The following is a 19688-nucleotide window of genomic DNA, read 5'->3' as shown; positions in this document are numbered from 1 at the left end:
CCCCTTCAAATACCATTTTTTTTTATTTACAATTTGTAGTTACCACACACGTCATCATAAATTGCCAGCACATCAACAGGCAGGGGCATGCATGAAGACGTCAGTGTCATGAGAGTGCCTGATTAGAAGGAGTAGTGAATATCAGTTTTTGCATTACTGAACTAGATGAAAATTTGCTCAAAAGAAAAGGTTCATATTGCACAATGATAATAAAAACTAGTATTACATTTTTTTCATTAATTTGTGTGAATTGCTGCTTTTACTATTAATGAATAGTTGCGTTTTAAAAAAATGTTTCACACTAAACATTTACAATTTTGTTCCATGCTTAAGTAATAAATATTGCTACAATGTACAGCAAGTTGTCACCATTTGAAACTGCACTTAATCAGTATCTACGCTGCAAAATAACTTAGTTGTGCCGCAGGTGATGGGGATCATTTCGACTAGTATTTCAGTTCCTCTCCATCGATGGTGGCAGGATATACAAAATAACCCACCCAGAACAGGACAAATTCTGCTGAATAAAGACATGGGATACAGCACAGAGAGCTAAAGAGCAACCCCCTAGAAATGAAAGCAGAGTTTACGTCTGTACATTTTATAAAACCCCCCCCTAAGAAGAATTTTTCAGGTGCCTTGTCAATGCACTGTACTGGGATCGGGAGCGCATTGACTAATAAATGTGTACAGTAACATGGCGGTAGCAGCAGTACTATGATTTATCCTGGTTATTCGTGGTGAGTAAACTGCTACATTTCTGTATGGTAGATTCATTAGTTGGAAGTAGGGTTGAGGAATTAGGAGACATCAAGCTGTACTGGAAATTCCTGGGGCAGTTGGCTGCTGACTGCTAAACTTGATGTCACTTGAACTAACCCAGTCACTTTGCATGGACGTTTGGCCACAGATAACGTTTCTCTATTTTTTTGAGACAACAGACTCATCCTTGAGAAGGTCAGGAGCAGCGATCAAGGAGATTGTTGGAAATGTGTAAATATGACCATAAAAATACACAAAAATCTATTGTGTTTAAATTGTGAAGGTGTTGTATCAAATTAGCTGCCCAGATTTTTTTTTTTGTCATTGTTTTTAGGATGGATGGACTTGGGAATGTTGTTCTGTGTAATAATTTTACTATGATCTAGTAGTGTGAAGTAAAATGCTCTGAAAGTAAACAACAAAGCTGAAGAAAAGCAATTTGGCAGCTTAGTTCATATATAACTTTGTTATATTAAGAGTTGAGTCTGTTACAGAGCTTTTGTTGCCTTTTGGTTAACTGGATGACTAACTCTGATGCTGACAGCATGTTATCATGCAGTTAGAACTCTTGCCAATGGCAGCTGTGATGTTGCTCTTTTAAAGTTAACTGCACATTGCACAGTCAGCTACTGGTGGGAGGTGAAGCAGTTTAAGGCAGTTTATGTCATGAAATGTCAACACTACTTGTACACAAATTTGTAATTCTGCATGTGTGCTGTGCATTCAATTTAAACCATTACTTAGCAAATTAATCCTGTAATCACCTAAACCCAAACATCACATTTAAAGATTAAGCCAATAATGTGTGTCTTTAGAGTAATTTGTTGAAACCATTTTTACTGAAATCTTAAAATGTAACAACAGTGCATTATAATCCATTTTGGTTATAGTCTCATTGCATGACATACTGATGAAGTAGTTTAGACAGTTATTTTCATGGCAAGCTAGGATTTCTGCTAGAATAGAGCAGACAACATTACTATTGTAGAGCTGTAAGGTATTTCATCAGACTGTGACAGACGAGTACCAGTAAGAGTCAAAGGGAAGGTCTACAAGAGGGTGGTAAGACCAGCTATGTTATATGGGTTGGAGACAGTGGCATTGACAAAAAGGCAGGAGTCAGAGCTGGATGTGGCAGAGTTAAAGATGTTAAGATTTGCAGAGGGTGTGACGAGGGTGGACAGGATTAGGAATAAGTATATTAGAGGGTCAGCCTAGGTGGGAAGGTTTGGAGACAAAGCCAGAGAGTCAAGATTACGTTGGTTTGGACATGTGCTGAGGAGGGATGCAGAGTATATTGGGAAAAAAGATGCTAAGGATGAAGCTACCAGGTAACAGGAAAAGAGGAAGGACTAAGATAAGGTTTATAGATGTGGTGAGAGAGGACATGCAGGTGTTTGGTGTGACAGAGCAAGATGCAGAGGACAGGAAGAAATGGAAACAGATGATCCGCTGTGGCAACCCCTAAAATTAGCAGCCAATGTCTAATCCAAAAGTCAGACTTGGGTTTCCTGGGTTGTAGTCAGGACTTTGTCCCTGCAAGACACTGGAATGGCTGGCTTGCCCAGTTATTATTTTTTTTCTAAAAAACTTTATTAAATAATTAATGTAATATTATTCACATGATAACATAATCAAACCGTGTGATAATCACAATAACATTTAAATTATTTACCATAGCATAACATGTTATATGCAATGTTGTGAAGGCAATAAATAAAGATATAGCATGTATATAAATATCTTCTCTAATTGGTGTTTATTTCAGAAATGAACACATCATTCACTGATCTAATTTTGTTTGTAGCCAGGTTTATTGTGATGCACGCACTGAATAACTGATGCCATATATTTTTGCAGAAACTCCAACGTGCTCTTCAAGTGAATATGTCTGCACAAGCGGTGGATGTATTTCAGCAAGCTTAAAATGTAACGGTGATTATGACTGCATCGATGGGTCAGATGAGGTATGTTTGAAAACATTATAAATCTTCTGCATTAGATCAGATATCTAACATTACGTTCTCAGACCTTTGCAACATTTTAAAAATTTCTTTGGCTTATGTAGAATGTATGCATTGCAACTCTTCTGGATTAAGTATTTTAAAGGTCTACATGGATTTAGTTATTAAGATCGATAACTATAAATTTAAGGGTTTATTTTCACAGTGGCTTTGCTGTATTACAATACACAGTATTATATTTTAATCTCTTAGGAAACATGAATCTCACTTGCTCATTATATTTGACTTTTAATCTTATGAGAACAAATAGTGACTCACTGAAGTATTTATTCAAAGTAAGCAGCTGCTGTTTGATTATAACATATGCTGATGTAGTTTATGCAGTTTTGCAGTCACAAGCTGCCTGATCGCATAAAGGGACTACACAAATGCAATGATGCACTTTAGAGATAATAATTGCTTACAAATACATTTTCCTACACAGTATCTGACACACATTTTCAAGATATTTTAAGGAAAACAATATAAATAAGACATAACATGACAATGTACTTAGTTATATAATATACATAAACCACTGATTTTCCTTCAGGTAGTTGCAGTTTACTATATGGAACTGTCAGAATAAGCAGTCATGTAGGTAGGAGAGTTGTGGCTGGCTACATGACTTATGAATGAAAGGCTGTCACTGCAGAATGATTCTTCCTGTTGTCAGTGTCTATACTTCTCTCCCATCACCCTTCTGTGGCTCCTGTTCTTCTAACTCCTATGCAAAGATGCACGCACTCGAAACTCTTCTTAGCATGGAGAACATTGATATCTGTGCAGTAACAGAAACCTGGTTCAAGGCTCCCGAGAGCACCCCAGCACTACCAGGTTATACCTCATACCATGCTTTTCGGCCCCAAAACTTGGACCGAACCACAAAAGGAGGGGGAATATCAATATTCGTCAAAGATACCCACACCTCCAGGTTGGTGGCACAGCACGAAGCATCAGAGACTATCCATGTGCCACTAACAGTGGGTAAAACTGCCTTCCAGTTTATAGCCTGCTACAGACCACCCTCCCAAACACAGGAACCCCACTCGGCCTTCCTGAGAATACTGGAAAATATGAAGGTCTCTCCAAACACCATTATATTGGGCGACTTCAACTGCCCAAAGATAGACTGGGAGGATTACTATAGCTCCAACACCCTAGCCCAAAGGTTCCTAGAATTTATAAACTCAAATGCTATGGAACAACTTGTTACCACTCCCACAAGAGGGGAAAACATACTGGACCTGATCATCACCAACATGGGGACACTATGCTCCAGACCAGAAGTGTATCCCTCACTGGTAAGATCAGACCATAAACTAATCTCACTAGATATTCACATCCCAACCCCACCCCCTGCCCAGAAAACCACAGTGAAAAACTTCTCTAAAGCAAATTTCACATGCCTCAAAACCGAGGCGGAATCCTTCAAAGCCCCCGGGCCTGTGGAAAATACGGCCCAGACCACAGAATCCTTTATAAACGCATTCTATGAACACCTTCAGGAATGCATGGATCATGCAATCCCAAATAAAACCAAGACCCAATCCTCCAAAGGCAGACATCCTGTCTGGTGGACCCCAGCCATAAACAAACTATACAATAAAAGGAGGGAGCTACTACATGATAGAGCAAAATTCCAAAAAGGGAAGGCATCTCTGATCAATATTAGCAAAAAACTACGGGCACTCATAAAATCGTCTAAGGTCAGCTTCGAGAGAAAAATTGCACAGGACACTAAGAATAATCACAAGGCTTTCTTTAGTTATGTTAGGAACCTGGGTGGGAATTCCCAGATATGCTCAGAATTAGTCCAAAATGACAAAAAATACACCGAGCCCACAGACATTGCCAACATCCTGGCTGACAGGTTCAGTGCAAACTCCCCCCCTCCCCACCAAAAGGGCAAATATCTATCCCAACAGAGTGCTGCCCCCCTGACATCTCAGATGCTCAGGTAAGAGCCACCCTCTCCAAAGCAAAAAACACAGCATCAATGGGACCAGATGGTGTCCCGGCTGCCCTACATGAACTCCAAGAAGAGCTAAACCCAAACATAAAACTACTGTTCAATCTTAGCCTTACTACAGGATATGTGCCCAAAGAGTGGCGTACAGCAACAGTGGTCCCTCTCCACAAAGGTGGTGCCTCAACGGATCCTGGAAACTATTGCCCCATAAGCTTGACTAGCTTGGTCTGCAAAGCTATGGAAAGGATCATCAGGGACCTCATAAATAAAGATATTGGGGACCTACAGACACTGGATCCTACCCAGTTTGGCTTTGTTAAGGGCAGATCCTGCCTCTTAAACCTGGTCGATTTCTTTGAAACAGTCACCAAGGTCATTGACGAGGGGAAGGTGGTCCACACAGCCTACCTGGACCTCGCAAAAGCCTTCGATACAATACCCCACTCGGGCATTATAGATAAGCTCACCAGCTTAAATATAAACCCCTATGTCACTAGATGGGTTGCAAACTGGCTCGAGGACAGAACCCACATGGTTAGAATTGCTGGAGCCATGTCAGACTCCAAACCAGTTACAAGTGGCGTCCCACAAGGCTCAGTCCTGGGACCTCTCTTGTTCGGTATATATTTCTCTGCGGTACAGGCCAACACAGAAGGACTGTGGCTGACCAAGTTCACAGATGACTGCAAATTGGGCACCATAATCAACTCTCCAGCCGACACAAGCATCATCCAAAAGGGCCTCATAGAAACAGACAACTGGTGCCAGAGCCATGGCCTCAAGCTAAACGCCAAAAAGTGTATAGTCATCCCCTTTGGCAAAAACAAAATGCCCACAAATTACCACATAGGTGGTAATCCATTAAGTACAGAAGAAGTCATTAGGGACCTGGGGACCCAAGTTGATAGCAATCTCTCATTTGACAACCACATGGCCAAAGTGGTTAGAAAAACATTTTATATAGCCCATTTAATCATGAAGGGATTCACATCTAGATCAGGGGAGGTCATCGTGCCTCTTTACTCATCCCTCATCAGGCCCATAATTGAGTACAATGCCCCTTTTGGGATGTACCTTACCAGACACCTGCAGCAACTGGAAAGACCCCAAAAGTACCTCACCAAGAGTATCAAAGGGCTCAAACAGATGCCATATGTTGCCCGGTTAAAGAAACTCTAGCTCTACTCAGTGGCATACCGCCTGCTCACAGGCGATCTGTGCCTGACGTATAAAGCCATGTCCAACCCGGAATTAATGGACATGCTGCACCTCAGAAAATCCAAATCCCATCGAGCTATGCGCTCGAGAGACTTGAACCTCAGCACTGAAATAAATAGGACATGCTGGAGGGACAGATTCATAACCCAGAGGCTCCCTTCACTCTGGAATAAAATCCCAGTCCAGGTTAGGCAGAGTCCCACATTGACTCTCTTCAAGAGGAATCTTGATGAGTGGATGGGAGATCATAGGTTTACCCCGGCTATCACTTCTGTGTCACTGTTAGACAGAGGCACAGTATACTAACCTCAAAAAAAGGCATAGCAAAATTAATTTAAAATGGGTGGCGAAAGCCAAACACACTCTGGCTAGGCTTATAAATGCCCTAGGGCAGATAGCCTAGTATGAACCTATGAACCTATGAACCTAAGTGAGGTCTGCTTTCATATATATGTTATATAGTTTATACAGTTTTATAAAATTAATTGGTCACTTTAGTTTAGTTTTGTTTGAGGACACTAAGAAGATAATTTATTTTAATTCAGCATTGTTGCTTTATTATTGGGTTGCTAGCTCAGAAAATCTGCCATTGAAACTTTCTGGGATAGCTTTGCAAATCTGAAATCCCAAACCATTACATCTGGACTGCTTTAACATCAAGGCAAGGCTCACAATTTGTCTTGCAAATAGCTTCACTAATGATAAACCAGACCAGACAAAAAATGAGCCAGAAATGTCTAGATGCAGCACAGTATTGTCCGAAGTAAGGGGAGACAAACTGGAGAGATATTCTCCTTTTTCTGAGGTGGTGTGACCGTGGGGTGAGAATAATTAAGTAGGGATAAATAGAAGCTTAACGGCACCCTCATAACTGAATGTATGGAGATGACTTCCATGCAAAAAAAATGTAATTTTCCCTAAGTGTTTTCTATTTTGTAATTATACATTCAGTTAAAAATATAACACAAAATGTGACAATGATCTGCACTAAACAGGAGTTTTTGTTTTGTCCTACTTTGTGAATGTTTTTAATAATGTAAGATAATGCTTTCTGAAGTACTTGATTTGCCGAGAGCTATAGCATCTTTGTCTAGTGGGAGTATAGTGCTCAGGACTTCTGTTTGCAACATTTCATTTTTAGTGACATCATTAATGAAGATTGAAAACACTTGGATCTGCTTTAAATATTTACCTAAACTGCATAGCTATATCAGAGTAATATATGCTCTGTGACATGTTATTGCTTAATTACTACAAAACACAGACAATTAATGCAACCAATACCGTTTTACTGCTCCACTATGGATGCGTTGAATGACCAATACTGTGCACCACCATACTGACACATGTACATTTGTAGGAGCAGTTTTTATGTGCAGTGCTAAACTAGAGCAAACCATAGCTGGGTTTCTGTTGAAAGTTTAAAGAGGCTAGGTGTATTCCTCTGAATAGTGACAATTTATGTAATATAAGGGGGGACTACAGTATATAGCATGTTCAAAACAGCAGTATTTTGGAAAATTCACTCTTCCTGAAGATACAGCAACATTGGAGTCAGTATCTACAAGTTACAAGGCTATGGAGGTGTTGGCTGTGTCAGAATTCAGTTGCTGGAAATGGGCTCTGTATCCTCTTTACTATTATTGATGAACTATTCTGACACCCACTGACAAGCTCTGTTTTCCAATATTTCTTTTTTTATTTTAAATTGATGAAATCTACAATTAAAAAAACTCCCTGTCATCAGAATACTTTTAGACAAATATTTTGTTAGTTAGTACAACGATTGTACTGCCTACATGAGTACTCTAAAGAATCTAGTTAAAAATAACCACAAATTAATATATTCATAGGTTTATAGGTATATACTAGGCTAAAAACTACTAGGTGGTGTTTAAGCCTAGCAGTGCATCCCAAATCTCTAACAAGTTCTGGTATCCTTGATAAGTATAAGCAGGGGCTTGGGAGATGAAACATTTACAAGCTAGGGGCTGGGAGAGGAACCATTTACAAGTTACCTGTCTCCATTAGAGACATAGGTACCAACACAGGGATGAATTTCCTGTTCCCCATCTAATTCTTCAAGTTACATTTGAATTGGATTAGGGAGCAACTCTGCTTCACATGGATGGGGAGCCTGTTCCAGAAAAGGGGCAGTCTCTGAGATACATACCTGTCTCTTTAGCAGGTCCTTTTTATATTACAGGAAAGATTTAAGTCTTTAGAACAGGTAATTCTGATGTTGTTTGTTTTGTGAATATGTAGACGGTCCACTGGGGTGGGATCCAACAATGCCTTGTATGCCAGGCATAGTTCAACCCTCAACAGCCTGAAAGACAGTGTACATGGATAGAGCTTTGAGATGGTCTGAAATAGACCCTTAATCTCAAAGATAGACAGTTTGCTATTTAATTTTATGCAGTCTTACTTACCTCCCTCTTCTGCAGTGAAAGGTCATGGCTAACCAATCCATTTCAGGTATTTTTTGTGAGTTAAACACTAATACTGGTAGATGCAACTCATTTTTGTGATTTTCAGCAGAGACATGAATAGCTCATCATTAAAACTGTGGACAATACTAGTTGCACATTCTGACTAAATCAATGATTTATGATTTATTTTTTATTTTATTTTAACTCATTTCCTCCAGTGGATCTCAGGAAGTTTGCACTGTAATTTCCAATGGCATAGCCTAAGCATTCAATAGAATCAAAGTATGTCCTCATATTCAAGCAACTCTACAAATCTCTGGAACCATGATGGTTACTGAAGAAGTGTAAATGGCAAACTCTTCAGCACAAACTAGTATTCTTTAGGTTCTAGGTCTTAAAATGTATTTTATAAGTCATAGTAAATTCAGAAGCTATTAAGTTTGTAATATTTTGTAAAGAACTTACAATATCTCAGCAACCACTCATACTGTTATCAGCATTTTGTTCATCCTGCTGAGAGCATTCATATGAGCCTAATCAGTTCTGTCTCTGCAACTTGGTTGTCTGGATATTTATAAATACACAAAATGTATGACATTATAAATACACATTATATGAACAAGAATGAATTTTTCCTTACCTGCACTCGACAGAGGTCAAATATTAACACAGTAGTGTTTGCTGTTGTGTAAGCTTTAAGATGAAACCTTTTAATACTCTGTATAGCATGGTTTTGAAATTATTAATGCAAATATGAACAAGCAATGTTTGCCTCCTAGAGAGGATATAACTGCTGAAACATCTAAAAGTGTCATCCAGCTGTAATGAGTAAATAGCAATTGAGTAGGTCGGGGTAGAGAAGGTGAACAGCAAACAGCATGTATTGCTCTTATTATGCAACCAAATGAAATAATTGTCAGACTTGATATATATATATATATATATATATATATATATATATATATATGTATATGTAGATATATATATATATATATATATATATATATATATGTATATGTAGATATATATATATATATATATATATATATATATATATATATATATACACACACATAGTGGTATTTTGGATGAGTGGAGAGGCAGGCTGTCTGTAGAGAAAAGTGGCATTACGTTTATATGACTACATTTAAATTATCTTCGGTATGACTGATCAGGTAAAGATTGTATGTGCATGAGAGAAGGAGGGGGGACTAGCTGAAACAAATTACTGTGGCCTTTCTTTCTTTCACTTGATCATAGTAAGAAGGGAAAGATTTTCACATTCATAACTTGGTAATTTGGGAGGATAGTGAAACAAGTTGCCTGCTAATTCAAAGGATATTACATTTATTTGATCACAGTTATGTGATCATAGATATGGCTAGTCAGGAAGAGTCACGGCATGTTCCTGAATGCAGCAAACTGAAATGTATTACAGTGATCATTATTTTTTCACTTCAAAGTTAAATATCAGAATGGTGTTCAATCAAAAGTAAGCTGTTTGAGGGGCTGTGTGAAAAGGTAATGGGTATTGCATATACTTGATCACAGTTAATCATCTGTATTGCTTTTTAGGGGTTGTCAGATTTTACATGTGAAAGAAATAGGCTGAAATATAGAATTATGGCCACTGATTCCTTCACTTGACCACTGACAAACACCAGAAAAGCACACTGTCATAAAGCATTTATTTGGAGTGATAATGAAGCAGGCAGTTTTTGAAAGCAGGTGGCATTATGAATATAGAATAAGTGGCAAACCCTATTTATTTATTTATATTAATAACCAAACAGCAGCTATTGAACAGAAGTGGATCATCAATCTGCAAGGAGATAGAATTTTTGGATTAAATGATGCTGTTGCTTTAAAACCAATTTTGAAATGCATGCCAATCTCACATTAAAGTTTTCTTAGTTATTTTAGTTAGGATAGTTTGAATGATGTCCAGTTTTATTGTGTTAGACAATTACAAAATTAAACTAACATGTTGTTGTCAATATATTTCAGTTCTGTGATTATTTATGTATTTTATGCATGATTTGATTAGTAATTAAGCTGATATACTTTTTTTATATAATTTTCCTTTTTGATGTTTTTGATGTTCCTTTTTGTATTTCGTGAATAATCGATTATGTCTGCATCATAGATGTAGTTTCTTTGAATTTGTGTGATGTGATCTTTTAGAGACAGCTTTACAGGAAGGCATGCTTGCAAGATGTTTAGTTTAATGCCATGAAGGATGCATTTTTATCGCAGATGTAAGAATAGCAGTGTATTTAGATATAAGACTGATACAACATTTCTTCAATTTTGTTTGTCATCAGAAATATTGTAATTGTTATTATATACTATGGGGCCAAGCAATTAGGTTTTTGATGTTTTTCCCATTAAACAAACTATACATTGAAAAATTACATGCTGCTAGTTTGCAGATCTTGTATTTGAAGAATTTTATTAGCATGTTTTAGCATTCACCAAACTATGGAACTTACTTCTGCCTTCTATAAGAAACACAGGCAGCACCTCCACCTTCAAACAAATACTGAAAAATCATCTCAACTCTTCCTGGCTATGTTCCTGCTCTATAACCTAACATCTTCACTCTCCTTATATGATTACTAAACTCCTATGTCTTTTGCTACTAGTGACTGATGATATTTTCTCCATATTTATTTTTATCTTCACTTGCTGATACTGGTACAATAATACTGATCTCTGTTCATACCACTCTGATTTAATTAATTGAATTCTGCTTTAATGTATATTTTCTGTATATATTACTCTAATCAAACAAATTAGATTCCTGCTTTTATGTATATATTCTGTATATGTTACTATATTTACTATCTGTAACACTGTTTCTGCTTTTGTACTAATTAATGTTTATATTTTTTTCTGTATCTCGTTGGAGCTTTTCTCCCCGGGCCTCCACTGAAAATGGGCTCTTTTAGGCCCAGTGGACTTATCCCAGTAAACAAATGCAATAAATGAATAAATAAATAGCCATTGTAGCACCCCTTGAGTTTAGTATAAGGAAGAGTGTTTTGTGATCATAGTCTTTATTTATATCTAATAAGTTTTAAATATTTCCGAGAACGATGCTCTGCATTATTCACATTGTGAATTTTACTACATAATGCTGGTCATGTGATTATGGTTTTAGTATGAAATGAACTTTGCATGATTTCAATGCACACTGTTTTATATTACAGATCCGTATGGGTCTGGTCATACTGGATATGTTATACTGCTTAGCTATGTTTATGTATATTTATATATTTTTTTATTTTATATGCTAACTGTGGAGATGATTTAATATTAAACAAGTGCCTTTTGAGTCTGATTTTACATGGCATGTTATGAGCTGAGGATTCTATGAAGTGAGTTGTATTCTATTATTTCATCATTGAGAAGTTTATAGCTCCACTGAAGTGACTTTAAAAAAATACAATAACAGTCTTGATTTTGTAACTGTTTGGTCAGTGTAGACTCTGGCAGTGAGGAATTGGAAATGTATTTGTTTTTGCAGTGAACAGGAAGTGGGCGTTTGATTGTTTCTTAGGATTAAATTGTTAGGGTCTAATTAATGCAATTGCAGTTTATGTTTTTAATTCATTAATCAATGATTTTGCTTCTTTTGATTGTTTTATTGTTTTTATATATGGAGTTTTTTATCTGTAACTGTTAGAAGTCTAAAGAAGCATTCCTAGTGAACATGAAAGCGCTTTTACTTTAATAAAAAATTTGTTTTTATACATCAGCTGTTGGGTCTTTTTAGAGGAGTCACCATTATTTTGCTATTTATTTATGTATTTATTTATTTTACATTTGTTTTCAAGGAAAGTCCGACTGGGTAGAGTCCTTTTTCAGTGGCGGCCTGGGGAGAAAAGCTTAACAAAAAGTGACAGTGTATACAACATTAGTAACAATAAATACAGGTGACAAACAGTATATACAACATAAGTTACAGTAGATACAGCAAGTCTAACAGTAGATACAGCATCAGATATGGAACTTAACATAGTGATATTACTTACATAGAAACCTCTGATTATTCATTTATATTTGTAAAGGGAAAATAATTCTAGATTTATCACACATTTAAGAATAAAAAGAATGAAAAACTATAATACAAATAACATCATTGTCCATGAGACAGGCTGAACAATTAATAGAGAGTGTACTTATTACAACAGGAGATCAGCCAGGAGTGTTGCATGAGCAGAACCAAGTATCAGTTAGATAACATTTGAGTAGTTTTTTAAACTGGTTTGTGGTGTCAGTGGTTCTAATATTATGGGGAGGGAGTTCCAGGTTTTTGAGACATGGGAAGAGTATAAAGAAGTCTCCTACAGTGTTGTTAGTTTTAAAGACTTGTAGTAAAGATTGACTTTGTGATTGTAGTGTTTGAGTGTTAGAGTAAGGTTGTACTAAGCTTTGGAGAGCTGGAGATTTTGGGGGGATTATAGAGTAACTTGGCCATGATTAATTGGTTGTATGCAAGAAGCTGAGGTAATTCAAGCCAGGGGAGTTTTTTGAGGGCTAGACAGTGATGTGACCCATGTAATGATCCAGTAGAAAATGTAGTTATTTTGTTATAGTGTGTATTCAGTTTATCTAGATCTGTTTTTTTGAGGTTGATAATGATGGGTGAAGCATATAATAAGGTTGCTAGTAGATGGGTTCTGGCTATGGCAGTCCTTGATGAGTCTTACATTTACTTGATCACAGTTATGTGATCATATAAAAGTGTAACAATTGAAACTAATTTATCTTTTACCTACTGCTGTTTTGCTTGTGAGAAACTAGGAACGATAAAACATAATTCACTGTGTAAAAGCAAATAGAGATTGTGTTTATATACATTTTCAGGTACAATTTTACAGTACTGATACACCACCATCTCAGATATAATACAAATACATAACAATTACATCCTTTATAATAACACATATTTATTTCAAGCTTCAAATACTTCAAAGGAACATCATATTCAAATCCTGATATTATCCCACTGATGCATGTTCAAAATACATAACAATAGCTCTTAGGAGTAGATATGACCAGGGGACTGAAGTGAGTTTGAAATCATAGATATCATTAAAAAGTAATTAGATCCAGATGAATGGGTGAGATATGTTAGTGTTATGGATCAAAACACAATGTGCATTTGTATTTATCTGTAAAGTATCAATAACATGAGTAAACGAGTGCAACACCCTTGACTCAGTTGAGAATGTGGTATCAGCAGTGGAAACTATGAAATTTATTTCAGTGCCAGACACAAACCACGGATCTGAGGAGATAGAGCTGGATTAAGAAATTTCCAAATTGTATACATTTAAAATGACATTAGAAAGTTACAAAGTCCTTAGGCTTTGGCATTTCATTAGCCCCATTTACTTTTCAATAGAGATATCAAGCAGGTAATTGAAAGCTTGGAAAGTGTTGTAGGAATAATGATTTGTATTAAGTTAAACACAGAAATAGCATGACAACAGAATGATACAATCACTAAACGGATTAAGACAGCATACTGCCAAACAGGAGAGAGAAGTATGAAATATATAAGTTATTGTTCTAATGTTAGGAAGCCTGAAGCTGCCAAGCCATAAGATTATGGTTTATTTCATCTTGTAAGTTTGTATGTTTTCTTTGTGATATAAATGTGCCTCCAAGATTGCAATTTGAGGATGTTGTATACTAGTAATGTAGTTTTACAGAAGAAAATAAGTTTTTGAATGCTCAAGAAACCCAGTATTAAAACTACAGTAGTTGGAATAAACTACCTGTGTTGCATGTAGTTGCCAATCAGAATACTATAAGACATGGGAGTCTAGAGGAAATTGGACTAGTTAACTATGGGTTCATAGGTGCATACTAGGCTAAAGACCACTAGGGCCCTTACAAGCCTAGACATGCAAAACAAATGTGGCCTAAAAATCTGATTTATATAGGTTGTGATTTACTGAATGCCTCTATCCATCAGAGACATAGGTGCCAGACCAGGGGTACATTTCTGATTACACATTCATTGGTCCAAGTTGCAGGGATAGGGAGGAACTCTGCTTCACATGAATGAGCAGAATTCTCTGAGAAACATCTCTCTCTCTCGCTCTATATATATATATATATATATATATATATATATATATACCATGTCCTATTTATGTCACAAGCAAAATGTTGGTATTTTGATTTAGTAGTTTTGATGTTGTTTGTTTTGTGGATGTATAAAAGGTTCATCAAAACAGTATGCAGGATTGCCTTCTATGCCACACAAAGATCACCTCTCAGAGGTCTGTATGATATTGAGTAAAAAGACAGGGCTTTGAGACAATCAGCATAGTACACTTTATTTACTCCCTGTATTCTTTTTGTTAAGATCCTTTGTAGATGTTCCAGTTGTTGCATGTGCAGTGCTACAATAACTTTGCGTATAAGCTGAGCAACATAGAAGGATCGTAGTACATTGGATCATGTTATTCAAAGGCTAAGTTACTATCTACATGAGTTTCCAGATCCCTGACTAGTGAATCGACTCTTAACAGTATTTTATCCATGACATAATTACCCAGGGTGTCAGACCTCCCAAAAGGTAGTTTAATGCATTTCTTGGTATTGCCGGTATTGCCTTTTAAGCCATGGTTTTGGCAACAAGTATTTGTATTAGACCTTCCTGAAGGGTGGTTTCATCTTGGGGAGAATCAGTGACTGCTCCCAGTTTGTAATCATTTGCAAACTTGGTCATCCAAAGGCCTTTGACATGAGCTTTGACATTCACGAAGTAGATACCAAAAAGGAGCTGGCCCAGTACAAAGCCCTGGGGGACTATATAGGTGATTGGCTTCTTTGTGGAGGCAGCTTCACCAATTTTATCCTCCTGGTTTCTATCGGTGAGCCAGCTAGTTATCCACCCTGTTAGAAAGGGGTCTATACCTAGTTACATAAGTTTGTTGACAATTCCTGAGTGGGGTATTGTATCAAATGCTTTAGCCAGATCTAGGTGGGTAGTATGTACCATTTACCCCTTATGCATTGCCTTTTTGAGCTTTTCAAAGTAGTCCACTAGATTAAGTGAGCAAGGCCTTCCTTTAACAAAGTCAAACTGGGATGGAACATGTGTCTGGAGGTCTCCTATGTACTTGTTGATAATTTCCATGAAAATAAGACTGGTCAGATTAAGTGGTCTCTAGTTTCCAGGATCTGTTGAATGTCCTCCTTTAAGAAGGGGATGACTGTTGCAGTCCTCCATTCACATGGCTTAAAGCCTGGGTTAAGACTATAGTTAAATAATGACTCCAGGGGTCGTGATAAGTCATATTTTAGACTACTCATGAGGTATCCTGAGATTACAGCAGGGCCCATTGAGGCCATGCTCTTGACTTTGGTGAGGAGGCCAGTACATCCTCCCTAATTATAGTTGGAGGGGTTATGTTTGAGTGTATTTTTGAGGTTATGGTTGGGGTTGAGAGGGAAGTAAAGTTGGAACTGAGTTTGTCTAATAGGTTCACTATATTGTCAGGCTCAGTGAATGTGGTGCCATTAATCAACAGTTCAGCACATTGCTGGGCTTTCCTCGAGCTTTCTGTCACAGTGGTATAAGGCTTTATGGTTATCTTTCACCTGGAAGGCTATTTTAATCTCAAAGTTGGCTTTGCTTAACATAATTAACCCTCTTAATTGCGTATTTACTTTGATGAGAGAATTTCTTTGTACATGCGAATTATCCTTCCTGATTTTTGCCATAACATTTTTTTCTTTTGTTGTATATCCTGTTTAATTTGGAATGCTAACCAGGGTGGTTTGTTTCTAAGGCTAGTCTTGGGTTTACTTCTGGTAGGTACAGCAGCCTCTATTCAGCCATTGACATAGATGTACAGAGTCTCTGAGAGTGATTCAGCATAAGCTGCTGTATTTTTTTTGTTTGGATGGGCATATAATTTTGACAATCCATCACTTATTAAAAGGTAGTTTGTCTTGGAATAGTTCCTAACTGTTATTTCTCTTAATGGGATTACAGAGTTGAATTTGTTTTTGAAGTAGACAGTTTTATAGTTGGACATTACTAGGGAGGATGAGACACTGGGGGATGGGGTGGGAGTACAGCATTCTCTCACATATTTGTAAGCATGAGGTCCAGTATGTTGGAGCATCTAGTGAGCATATTCACAATTTGGTCAAGGGCATTTATATTTATAAAGCCCAGGAATCTCTGTCCCTGTAGATATGAAACATTTTTGGATTCTGAGGCCATAGAGGAGTAAATAAAGTCTTCCATTAGTAGACTGTTAGGTTAGATGGTAAGTGTCTCCAGTAGGTCCAAGTATACTTTGTGAGTTTCTTGGGACATGGAGGGTAGCCTATAGCTGGCTAGGGTATAGTATGGGATTTTGTCTGTAGTGATATGCATGTAGAGTAACTTCAGTGTGTCATCTTGTTTGACCAGCCTAGAGGAACATGGGTCTGTATTAGAAGATCGAATGTTTAGGTAATCAAACACCTAAACAGTGATCTACTAATATCGAACCTAAGAATATCGAACCCCCCCCCAGGGAAGCACGCACATCGGCCAGTAAAAAAAAAACTTTACATCCAAACTAAGTGGGGGGGTTTTGTCCCCCACACCCCGTAACTAAATATACCAACTCCGAGATCACTCAAGAGTATTGAAATGGCAGAATCCGGCGAACAGCCAAGGGAAATCTTTCCCTGCATTAAATTGGCCATTCGCCGTTTTTTGCTTTCAATATTAGAAGATCGATGATTAGGTGTTCAATCATCTAAACATTCGATCTTCTAATATAGACCCGAGAAGCGCTTGTTATTGATGTATATTGAGACATCTCCTCCTTTAGCCCTTGTCTGTGCAGCTACTGGTCTAAAATTGTAGAAGGCACTGAAACCTTGCACTGTCGCGGTACTCTGCCACTTTAAACAATGTACCGGTAATTGCAAAGATGTCTGTATTCTCAAATGTGATGTGTAGGGAATGCATTTGTTTGTTTAGGCTCCTACCATTTAGCAGTAACACCTTGAGATTCAGTTGAGTTGGTTTTGCTATGTCAGAAGGTTTGTCATTTTGACATTGCCTGAAAATGGTACAATGAAGTGGATAAAGTTTTAGCCAGAAGTCAAAATCGTAGAAAGGAGAGGTTCAGACCATCCTTAGCAAAGTAACATGGTCTGTTAACTATGTCCTCCAAGCTAACAAATATTGGATCTTCTTAAAATGGCACCAGAAAGACAGCCAGTTGTTGCACTCAATTATTTTTGCTCATATCATGGCATCATCCTCGGAAATATGCTGCCAGGCTCATACCAGCCTGAGACCCATATTCTGAAAGCTCCATAAGGCCTCTTTTCTAATAGTCAGCGATATACATCTCAGGTCATTTACACCAACATGGACTACAATGGAATCATACTGGTACCTGTGCCTTACTGGTGTGTATATGTGTGTGTGTGTGTGTGTGTGTGTGTGTGTGTGTGTGTGTGTGTGTGTGTGTGTGTGTGTGTGTGTGTGTGTGTGTGTGTGTGTGTGTGATTTGGCAGATTCTGGCTTCAGATCAGCAACTAACAATTCTCTTATACTTGTTCACCCTGGTTAGATGAGCATCAGTATATCTTACAATGGAGTCCCCTATGATAAGAGGTCTGGGAAGCATGTTTGCTTGCCTTAGGGGCTTAGTGTTTGGGTCTCCACTGAGAGTAACAGTATGTGTGGTTTTAAGTGTTGTTCTTACCAGAGTGCCTTTGGGTTTGATGAGGAATAACTTTGTGTAAAAGGAGGTCTAGGCAATCATTATTGTTTAGAAAGATTGCTTTTAAGTGCCTCAGCATATGCTAGTCTATGTGTGTTGTGAAGTGTGTGAGGTGGGTGTTGTGTGTGTGGTTTTGATAACCTGATTTACACTTGTATATGAGAATTTAGCCTCCAGTATCATTGTGTAAGTACACCTCTCACATAATGTGTCTGTTTTTTTTAATGACTAAGTGGTTGTCTATAATCATAAGACAATTACTACATTGTCTCAATATGCCCATATCCAGCAAACTGGCTACAGAGTTCAAGTTAGAAAATTGCATATCTATACTGTCTACTCATTTTATTTGTGAGCTACAAGTGGGTGATGTATTGGGATTAGAAGTTTATAAAGGGTGCTTTACTGGAACAAATTATGTTATCTTATTTAAGTGCATTTTTATACAAGGTATGGGAAATTGATCAAAATACTGGGTAACTCACCTTTTTATAGCATGTGGTATGAGATATTATATACCTGCCTAAGCTAAGAACAACTCAGGCAAATGTAAATTTGGCTAAATGTGTAAATCTGAAGGATGTCTCCTAAGGAACACAGCAATCTCTTAAGATGTCTTACATTGTCAGTACTGAAAAAATAAATCCAAGCACCTACTATAGGAATAGTACTTACAGATTTCTCATTTTACGAGGATCAAACATCAATGTGCTATATTTTGAGATGCTGATACTATAGCTACATGTGCACAATAGAGAAACCATCAGACAGAAAAGCATACACATTGTTAGAAGTGCGTAGATGTGAACAATTCCATAAATGTGTCTAAGGTAAAGAAGGTCACAGCCAAACATGAATCTTTAAATCCTTGCAAAAGATATTCAGAACACCCTTTATGAGATAGTCTTGAGACTACAGAAGATGTTAAGGAATATACAGAAGTATAATTTGGAAGTAAAATGCAGACCTGGTAGTGAAATAAACATAGCAGATATGTTGAATAGAGTGCCATTGCCACAGAAGAGCATCAAGATGAACTTTCGGTTCTTTGTTAACTGTAACATTTACCATTGATGGAAGAAGACGTAGATAAATATCACAGTCACACACTGACACAGAAGTGTAGAGACTAAAATAAACTGTAACAACAAGCTAGGCCTAAGCGTAAATCACCAGTAAAGAGTATATATTTTTTTTCTTTTTCTTTTAGTAAAGGCTTTATATTCACAGGTGTCAAAAAATAGCTCCCAATCAATTGCGGATCCAAATGCTTGGTATGGTGCAAGTATCATATAAGACAAAAGCAAAGAATAATGAGTGAGACAGAGGTAAACATACTGGTCAGGAAGGTTGATTCACAGCACATGTACTGCACATCTTTGCTATATAGAGTTTTCTCTACAAAGGAAAGATGCCAACATACCCAGATCCAGAAAGACAATGGAGTTGAGACATAAGACGTGTGCCAGGTTGAGAATGCTACATGTGTTATATACCTAAATTACTATTTAAAGAAGGATAAATATTCAAACTGATA

At 37.3% G+C, this 19688-nt stretch overlaps 1 protein-coding gene across 1 annotated transcript in view; it reads left to right on the top strand.

Moving 5' to 3' along the window:
- Window positions 1-19688, top strand: part of LRP1B (LDL receptor related protein 1B) — a gene marked incomplete at its 5' end in the record, with an annotated part of 5941474 nt that overhangs the window by 4732319 nt on the left and 1189467 nt on the right. Inside the window, one exon of the mRNA XM_044073672.1 lies at window positions 2623-2729. Coding sequence (XP_043929607.1) covers window positions 2623-2729 — 107 coding nt within the window. The remainder of the gene's footprint in view (window positions 1-2622; window positions 2730-19688) is intronic.

The sequence above is a fragment of the Protopterus annectens genome, chromosome 6.part0 (assembly GCF_019279795.1).
Source record: "Protopterus annectens isolate FY-2018-M chromosome 6.part0, PAN1.0, whole genome shotgun sequence".
In the NCBI taxonomy this organism is placed as follows: Eukaryota; Metazoa; Chordata; order Ceratodontiformes; family Protopteridae; genus Protopterus; species Protopterus annectens.
Note: the sequence above shows the minus strand (reverse complement) of the source record. Positions and strands in the feature narration are given on the sequence as shown.